This window comes from Leptodactylus fuscus, chromosome 5 (genome assembly GCF_031893055.1).
Source record: "Leptodactylus fuscus isolate aLepFus1 chromosome 5, aLepFus1.hap2, whole genome shotgun sequence".
In the NCBI taxonomy this organism is placed as follows: Eukaryota; Metazoa; Chordata; class Amphibia; order Anura; family Leptodactylidae; genus Leptodactylus; species Leptodactylus fuscus.
In genome coordinates this window covers 187,371,931-187,382,126 of record NC_134269.1, presented here as the reverse complement: position 1 = coordinate 187,382,126, position 10,196 = coordinate 187,371,931, and the positions used below count along the sequence as shown (strand labels likewise).

Here is a 10,196-nt window from a genome sequence, read left to right as displayed (position 1 = left end):
GACAGGACACTGAAACCGTGAATGTCCTGTGGAATCCGGGACGGTTGGGAGGTATGAAATATATCTTTGTATTGTATTAGTCAGTGGATATGAAATATAAATATTGAGAGTCTTCAGTAGTTGATACCTTTTTAATGGCTAACAACAATGATGACAGATTGTAAACTTCAGATTTCGCAGTAGATAGGACGATTTAGCGCCATCCAGGTAAATACACGCAGAGAGTGGAGTGTTGGCGCCATCTAGTGCTCAGCTTCGGGTACTACACACAGGCAATCAGAGCGCCGGCGGGAAGCTCAGACAGGAAAGGCCCCGGCCGCCTCGTCACGTGGTCTCATGGCCCAGGAAGAGGACGAGGTGCCGGAGTGTAGTCTGGATGTCACCTCGGAGTTGTTTGACCCGCTGCTCGCCCTCTACTCCCCCACCACTCCTCTGCCCTTCCCTAACGTGCGCTGCTTCAACAACTTAGCCGAGTATGAGAGCTTCTTGCGGGGAGGTGGCCGGGCCCGGGGTCGGGCGGAGGGGGCGCCCAAGCCGCAGAAAAAGGGGCGCAAGCCGGCGCCGGACCCGGAGCGTGTGGAGAGGCTGAAAAAGCTGATGTTACCTGTGGAGGAGGATGCAGAGCAGAGAAGAGCGCCCCGGAGAGGCATGAAGGCGCCTAAGAATGTGCTCACCAGAATGCCCTGTGAGTCGGTGAGCCAGCACTAGGGGGCGCTGTGGTAGAGAGGCTGCTGCTGGGACTTGTGGTTCTTCTGCTCAGGCACTCTGACAATTCCTTAGTCTGTGACATGTGAATGCAGATTCTCTCTTTTTTGGGGTGACGTGTTCAGACGTCTACGGGGCACAAAGTGCCGCAAAGTCTCATCAAGTTGTATCCCAGTAGGATTGGATGGGAAGTCTGTGTAATAGTTTGTCCCATTCACCTATATTGGGTGGAGACTAAGGCAGAGGACACACTGGGCAAGTTTACAGCAGCTTATCTTTGGTGAAATCGCCAGTGTAATGTGTACGGCGCTGTTCCCTCGGAGTAACGGTATCACATTGAAAGCTATAGGTAAAAAAGCCTCCCATTGAGTTCCATGGGTAGCGTGCGTATGCCGGCACCCATTGAAGTCAATGGCATCTGTTTTGAAGTGCCTCACTCTGACACGTGTTTACGTGTCAGAATGAGCGTCGCGTTACTCTGTGGGAACGGAGCCTAATAACGATATAGGGGATGGGTTTTCCAGGCTAAATAATTTATGACCTATCTTAGGGTGCATTCACACTGAGTAAATGCTAGCTTATTCTGAACGTAAAACACGTTCAGAATAAGCGGCGTCTAAAGCAGCTCCATTCATTTCTATGGGAGCGGGGATACGAGCGCTCCCCATAGAAATGAATGGGCTGCTTCTTTCACTCCGTGCAGTCCCATTGAAGTGAATGGGGAGTGCCGGCGTGTACGCTCCGGCATGAGCAGAGCTTGCCGTATACGCCGACACTCCCCATTCACTTCAATGGGACTGCACGGAGTGAAAGAAGCAGCCCATTCATTTCTATGGGGAGTGCTCGTATCCCCGCTCCCATAGAAATGAATGGAGCTGCTTTAGACGCCGCTTATTCTGAACGTGTTTTACGTTCAGAATAAGCTAGCGTTTACTCAGTGTGAATTCACCCTTAGATAGAATAGATCGCCAATTGATTGTCAGGGGTCTGACATCTTCACACAAGTACAAGGCCAAACATTTTATAAAGTCTATGCTTTAGTTTTGCTATTCACTTGAGTGGGACTGAGCTGCAAAACTGTCATATGGCCAATGAATATGAGGTTACATGACCAGTGAAGTGGGCAGTCATGGAGCATCAGTGCTGGTTCAGACAGCTGATTGATGGGGGTCCTGTGTGTCTGACCCCTGCTGATCTTAAAGAGATTCTTTCACGTCCTCTGGCACTGGCGGTTTTATACACTGGTGGAAAGGATGGATTCAGGACGGCCAGCTTTGATGGTGTCCGAAATTGGTGCAGTAAATGCTTAATATTCAGCATCATCGTTGGGCAGCTAAGGAACGCCCCCCTCTGACAGTACAAGGCTATTGAAAAATACTGCCAGAGGCTGCTAGAGGACATGAAAGGTTCCCTTTAGGGTGCGTTCACACTGAGTATATGCTGACTGATTCTGAACGTTAAAACATGTACAAAGCAGATCCCATTCGTTTCAATGGGATCTACGCATATCACATTGAAACCAATAGGGAAGAAAGCAGCCCATTCATTTCAATGGGGAGCGCTCATATGCCGGCTCCCATTGAAATGAATGGGATCTGCTTTGTACGTGCTGATTCTGAATGTATTTTAACGTTCAGAATCAGTCAGCGTATACTCGGTGTGAATGCACCCTTAAGTTGTTGCAGAGGAGTCATACTTGGTACTTTTTTCCACCACAGATTGGGCTGCAGTGACTCCATGTGTGTTAAGGTGCAGATTTGACGCTTAGGGTCCATTCACACGGCGGAAAATGGGGAGGAATTTGGTGTGAAATTTCAGCGCTGAAAAAAAAAAAGCCTCCCATTGTTTTCAATGGGTTCATTTTTCTGCTAGCATTGAAGTCAATGGGAGGCTTTTTTTTTTTTTCAGCGCTGAAATTCCACAACAAATTCCTCCCCATTTTCCTCCGTGTGAATAGCCCCTTAGGATAGGTTCACACGGGGGGAAGTTTGAGCCAATTTTGAGATTTCACCATAAAACTAGCTCTGAAATCTGGGCAGATTCTGCTTCCCAGAGTCATCCTACGGTTTTTACGGATAAGTAAAAACACTCTTCTTATTTTGATGCTAAGAAATTGCTAATAAGCAGGAGCACCATGACTAGTCCTGTCTTCCAAATATAAATAGCGCATTTGGGGGTGTCATTTATACGACGTTCACTGTGCACTAAAAATGACAAATGTGTGGGATTGTAACGTCAGATAAAAACTACAGTCATGTGCAAAGGAGATGGGCCATGTTATATAGCACTAGAAAACGGACAGTGCTCTGAATTTGCGCTTTTGTCTTCATCAGTGTGTGGTTTTATATACTGATAGAAAGCTGACGCTGAATTCATCATACTGTCGGCTTCCTCACTATACTGTCAGAAGGGCAGGCATTACAGCCTGGCATCATAGTTGTGACCCATGTGAGACCACTGAGGCCCAGTCACAGTCCCGGAAGTCAGTCAGAAGACAGCAGGGAGTTGTGCTGGAGCGCAGGAAAATTGGATCACTTCCCCTGGACTCATCGTATCCCAGAGTATAAGGGGGCGTTCACACTACCGCCAGTGTCCCGACAGGTAGTGTCCGCTGCTAATGTCAGTTCAAAATCTTGTGCGGACATTAGCATCAGACATTAGCTGTGTCCGTGACATTTTTCATTCATTTTAATGGCGATCGGGTGCATTGTTTTACACTTTGTGTCTGTTTCTAAAGATGTCCGACTTTTCAAGCGGACAGAAAAAACCTACATGTCGGGTTTTGCTGTCCGCTTGAAAAGTCGGACATCTTTAGGAACGGACACGGAGTGTAAAACAACGCACCCGATCGCCATTAAAATGAATGAAAAATGTCACGGACACAGCTAGTGTCCACTGCTAATGTCCGTGCAAGATTTTGAACAGACATTAGCAGCGTACCCTACCTGTCGGACAATGACGGTAGTGTGAACGCTCCCTAATAAGCAGTGGCCCAGGGATGGAAGAAACCCCAGACTGTAATAGCAGTTCCGGTTCACCTGAACCAAATCACTGGGTGAACCTCGAGACTAAACTCACAAGGTTTTCTCAGCACATGCTAAGGGTGCATGCACACTACGTAACGCCGGGCGTGTATGAGAGCCGTACACGCCGGCATTACGGCAGACTGCCGAACACTTCCCATTCACTTCAATGGGAGCGCTCGTAACAGCGGCGTTTACGAGCGCTCCCATTGAAGTGAATGGGAAGTGTTCGGCAGCCCTGCTGTAACGCCGGCGTGTACGGCTCTCATACACGCCCGGCGTTACGTAGTGTGCATGCACCCTAATATTGTAAAAAGGGCATGGCCTAAATAATCACTCTTAAACATAGTCGTGGGGGGAGGGGGGATTATAAACTAGGTATCCATGGGTATAGATTACAGACATGCCCTGTGTAGTTTGAACCTGCAGATTTCTTCTTCATGATCCCTTCTTGATAATTAAAAAATTAATTAAAATATTTGGAATGGTCCTGTGTTTTAATGTCCCCCTGGTGGGCTCTCCTATCCAGCAACCTTTATATTATGTGGCCGCATTGAAGCACAGAGTCTACACATAACATTACAGAAGCAGAGTGTTGGGGGGGGCAACATGGTGGCTCAGTGGTTAGCACTGCAGCCTTGCAGCGCTGGAGCCCTGGGCTCGATTCCTGGAAAGGACAACATCTGCAAGGAGTTTGCATGTTCTCCCCGTGTTTGCGTGGATTTCCTCCCATTCTACAAAGACATACTTAAATGAGAAAAAAAGTACATTGTGATCCCTATATGGGGCTCACAATCGACATTTAAAAAAAAAAGCAAAAAAAAAGCAGAGTGTTGGTTGGTGCGGTTTTGGCTCTGGGTATTCTGTTCGCACCTATAACTTAGTCTATATTTTTGTTTTGCAGTACATGAGGGCAGTCCTGTGGGACGTCTGTACCACTGCATACAGGAACGGCTGAAAGTCAATGTCCACATCCGCACCTTCAAGGGCCTGCGGGGAGTCTGCTCTGGATTTATCGTCGCCTTCGACAAATGCTGGAACATGGTAACCGTAGTCAAATTACTGTGTGCAAATCCTGCCGATGGTGTCAGTCATCTCTATAACCCCTTCACTTCTATCACTCTATATTAGAAAAGCTCTTGCCGTGTGTTTCTGTGTTATATTCTTTGATGTTTGCTACGTTACAATTTTAATTGGTTCTTCCATCTTAATGTGTTTTAGGCAATGGTGGACGTGGATGAGACGTACAGGAAACCAGTCTTCGGCAAAGCATTTTACAATGAGCCACAGCTAACACTGACCCGGGTAATGACGATTTATAGGACTATAAGGATAGGTTCACACAGTGCTGATTTATTGCGGTTTCAATTAGGAATGAACAAGAGAGTGTTTTTCCTGGACTTGAAACATCTAAACAAATCAGCTCACAAACTGCTTGTATGTGTTGGGTGGAAGTGATAAAGACTGGTGTAGGACATGTCAGTCTTAATAAAGTCTCTCCCATTCTTTTCCCAAGTAAACTGGGTTCACACCTGCACCTGCTCACAGTTTAGTGGATTCCATCCCCAAATCAGCTTGAAAATGTAGAGAGAAGAGTCTTAGAAATGGGACTTTGTGCTACTTTTTTTTTTTAGCAGAAACCCTGCAGACACATTATAGTTTATGGGATCTGTGGGCAACCGCTTTTTAAGCATATTATGTTTGTTTCTTGGGCCCGCTTGGAAACAGAAAGCCGAACGCTGTTGCGAACCCTGCGTTACTGCACTGGATTAGACCGGAAGCAGCTGAGCTCCATCACTGTATAGCGGTGGCCCTGCGGTACTGAATCTTTACATGTAGACCTTGTATAGCAGCACAGCTGCTTCTGACCATGTCCTGTGCATTAGACTCCCATGCCTGGGGACAGCCGTATTGATAAAGGGTCCAGGTGTCGGACCCCACAGATTGGATACTGATGCTTATCCTGTGGAAAGGTCGTCAGTTTGAAATGCCGCATAAGTAACAGAGTTCTGTCCTGTCCACACCTTGTGACGAAATACATGCAATGGAAAGAGACGAGCACTGTGAGGAGGCGTTCCTCCCCGCTCTCACAGTACAGTGCTATAGGCTGACTGTCAGGAACGCCCTTCTGACGGTGAAGAGCTACGGTACTGGCACCGATAGCTCTTCACCTGCGGCGTAGATCGTGAAAGCTCAGCGCACTGTTGGCTTTCTAGCCGTATATAAAACCGCATGTGCCCCAAGTGATGAAAGGTCTTCTTTAAAATGGGCTGCCTGAAAAACACACCTCCAGCCCATATGCCATTTAATGGACGTCATACACTGCCATAGCCTATGACATTAGGGGTACTGGTGTAGCCCCCGCTGCTTCCCCCCCCCCCCCCCCCCCCCCCCCCGTTACCTGCAGGTGTAATAAACCATGTAATTGCCGACTCTCACTTGCTCCCTACTCCTGTACATGGCCACCCCTGCTTAAGGCTCCAGGGAATACTGAACAACCACAGTATACGGTATACAGTTCAGCGTCAGGACATAATATGCAGTGTCTACTGGAGGCCTAAACAGAGGTGGCTGTGGATAGGAGTGGGTATGCGAAATTGAAAAATCGGCCATTACCTGCTGGAGTAATGTGGGGCCCTGGAATCAGTACAGTATACTGTATGAGGGCCAATAAAGGAGGCAATATACCATGTGTGGGGGTCAGTAAAGAGGGCAAAGTGCAATATACCATGTGTAGACCAGTAAAGAGGGTTCCCAGTCAATAGCTTGCTATGGGTCCTGGTTTTTTCTAGTTATGTCCCTGGTCATTCAGGATAGATCAAGTTAACTGTTAATCCCCCTTGACTTACTCATCTACATTGGAGTTACCCTTTAATATTGTCTTTATACATCTTCGATCTACAGAGTGGAGCCTTGTAGTATTTCAGTTTAACATTTGGACTCCATGCTAGATCCCTATAGATTACTATTAGCACCTCTCTAGGTTATTTACTCCATATTTTTTGTCCTCCAGCTATTTGACAGGCTGAGACTTCAGGAGTTGGGTGACCGGCCCTCTACTGTAGCACAAAGCACCGCAGCAAAGAGACTGGAGCTTCCTTCTTCAGATACAAGACATAGAGAGAGAAAGGACAGGACGCCATCCACTAGCAGAGATCCCAAGAAAGCCTCCCAGCAGCCAGGACAGAGCACCAGCGAACTAAAACAAAGGCAAAAGGATGACGTGAAACCTAAACAACGAACTAAACAGAAGGAGAAGATCGACTATCAGCAGGTGTTCACACGTCACATGAATCAGGTGTTTATCCGAGGAGAAAGTGTCTTACTAGTACATGTACCCGAATGAAGCCGCCATATATCAGAGGGATCAGTGGCTGCTACATGCTCTAGGCCTCAGGTAACGGAATGACATCTAGAGAGGTTTCTAATAAGGCTCATAATGAGGACGCAGTCACATGGCTGTATGTCCATTCCAGGTACAGGAACGTGCAAGAATTAGAAGTATGAACTGAAAATACGAGATGTATTTATGTCAGGATACAATGTCATTGTGGATGAGCTGCTACAGGGTACAGGGGCTGCAGAACTACAACTCTCAGCACGCCCTGAGCAAGACCTGTAGGGTGGACACCACGACCTTGAAGGTCAGTCATATAAAAATATACAAATTAAATAGAAGATGCACCAAAGGTCTATATCCTTAGTGTAGTGCCAAATCCAATATCTTGTGTATGTATGCGATAAGTAAGCAGTGCAGACTAATGGTTGAGATCCCAGTAAGATATGGGGATCTGTAAGGTAACCTAGTTAGTAGTGGTGGTGGTATACCTAAACAGATCAGGGCGCAGTCAGCTTAGACAACCACAGTCACATAGATTGGGAGACCATTATGAGTTTCTAGTGTAAAGATGGAAGACCATCTAAAAACTGGCTCAAAACACCACAAGTTAGTCCATAAACAGCAGTGTATCTCTATATACAGCAGTGTATGCCGGCTGATGCAAATTCACATTAGCACAAGAGTGGTTTATAAACTGCAGAAAATGCTCCCATATGTCCAAAATAAAATAATAATCACTCCGCCAATCAGGAACTCCACCCAAATCACATTGGTCACAAACATAGCCACACTCTTCAAGGCCTGCTCGATACAGACAGTAATGGCCAATAGTGATGTGTTTCCACATGCCCAAAGACCACGTCATATCTGTAACGATCCCACTTCAGACCAGAGGCTACAGGATACACGTGTTATGTGGACGTGCAATGTCCAATCATAAGGGGCGGATCCGTGTATTCCACTATTAACATAGCCTTGTACTGTCAGAGGGGGTGTTTCTTACAGATCTGCGTCATTGCTGGGCGGTATGGAAAGCCCCCTCCATAGTACAAGGCTATGTTAGATTACAGTCAGGGGATGATGATACTAATCTGTAAGCCCGCCCCTCTGACAGTGGGGAGATATTGGTGCCCTGGGAGACATACTGGGGAAGCAGACAGTGTGCTGAATTCGGTGCACTGTCTGCTTTTTAGCGGTATATAAAACCGCACATTGAGAATATAAAAGATCCACTTTAAGCACATGGACTGAATGAAATACAACTGTAAACTAGAGGAGACAAAAAAGAGAGTATAAAGTACCGGTACACATGTCCTTGGGTAGCGCAGGTCACTCAGAGTCCGATAGATCAGCAAATATCATCATATTAAGAGAAAACCTAGAAAAGACAAAGGGTATATATGACATAAAGCGATATAGCCATTGCATTTCCTTTTGTAACAAGCAGCGGTCGATATCACCACCCTTACGGGAGCGGAAAATTTGTGCGATAGCCACAAAAGACAAGGCCTTGGGGTGACCTTTATGGAATTCAAACACGTCTTGATAGATAAAGTCTTATCACACTTATACAGAACATCATGTATATGTTCCCCAACCCTCCTCCAAAACTCCCTCTATGTATTGCAAATATAATATCTAGGCCAAGTGACTGGGCAAGGTAGATAACACCACGTTTCAATGTTTTGAACCAGTTTTTATATTGTCTTGTATTGTAAGTATACTTGTGCTGTGCATTTTATTTTGAAATATTGGAGCTTTTTTTTTTTTTTTTGCAGTTTATAAAACACTATTTTGTGTTAATGTGAATTTGCACCAGCCGGCATTTTCTGGTGTATATAGACATATCCTGCCATTCATGGACTAACTTCTGGACTGTGTATGGGATATGTGAGGACACTTCTCCACTGGTTTTACTGTGACCCTAGAGATTTGGGGGGGGGGGGGGGGTGTCAGTATTGGTTCCTTAGTGTCTGCACCAAGATTTCTAATCTCTCTGGGTAAAAATATTCTCCTTATTAGATTTCACATTTTTGTTTGCCCTACTATATTTATGTCTGACATTTTATGTTTTATGGGATTAAGTTATATTTTTTTAACGTTCATATTTGTTATTTGTCTAATGTTCTTTAGATTTTGAAGTCTCCTGTGAGACATATGTGTATAAGTCTTGGCTCAGACTGCAGAATTTGCCAGATTTTGAGGCGGCTTCTGCACCAACATCAGCCACCGAGTCCGCCATGTTTTCGCCTCTCATTGAGCACACGGCTCTCACCGCTGTTTAGGTACCTTCATCTGGGCCTATCCATTGGTGAAAAACCAATACTCTGCTTCAGCATCCTGACACGGGGAGAATGAGAATAAAGAGGAACTTACCTTTACACGGTCCATGTGGCTGGTCTTGTGCATTTCTTTAATATGGTCATCCAGTTAGGCTTGTAAAGGGTCCAGATCTGAAGCCTTATCATGTACTTTGATTTTTACCACTCCACATCATTCCTATTTGCTCCGCAGATCTGTGCCACATTATCCAATATAATATGTGAATATTGTAATACAATGATACCCTTTGAGTCCACCACCCAGAATTACATTAAACGTTGATCTTCTAGGGGTCTTCTCGAAGAGGATGGGCAGCATACACAGTATATAGTGGTGGAACTGAAAATCTGCATGTGTTTGGATGTTCCTGTAGATTCAAGATAGCTGTCAGGTACATTATAAATTACTATGAGGCTTCTGCTGTCAGGACAGGGGTGGCTCTGTTCCTCCTCACTACCTCAGGATCAGCAGATGGATGCAATGGTGATACCCTCTGCTGTATATATATCATTTGGTGGAATATTTGTCATGCAAAATAAATTGAAAATCTTCAAAATTCTTCTATTTGAAATTGAGCAAGACCCTTTCATTTTTAGGTTAATTTCATATGATATCTTTACTAGCAAATCTGTGTATGGAAATTGTGATCAATGACAAAATTCTCTTCTTCCTGCTGTCACCACTAGGGGGAGCTCACTGCAAAATGTTTTTGCATCACGTGGCTAATTCATTTAGTTAGTACTGAGGCTCCCTCTAGTGGTGACTGTAAGCAGAAAACATTTTATTACTTACAACTCTGTACTTTA

General features: G+C 45.4%; 1 protein-coding gene across 1 annotated transcript; it reads left to right on the top strand.

Moving 5' to 3' along the window:
• The first annotated feature begins 318 nt into the window (after positions 1-318).
• LSM11 (LSM11, U7 small nuclear RNA associated) lies at positions 319-8,819 on the top strand. Its single transcript, XM_075276394.1, has 4 exons — positions 319-685; positions 4,633-4,772; positions 4,950-5,033; positions 6,742-8,819. Exons 1-4 carry the CDS (start codon positions 337-339, stop codon positions 7,072-7,074), a joined length of 906 nt encoding a protein of 301 aa, XP_075132495.1. The 5' UTR covers positions 319-336; the 3' UTR covers positions 7,075-8,819.
• The last annotated feature ends 1,377 nt before the right edge of the window (positions 8,820-10,196 follow it).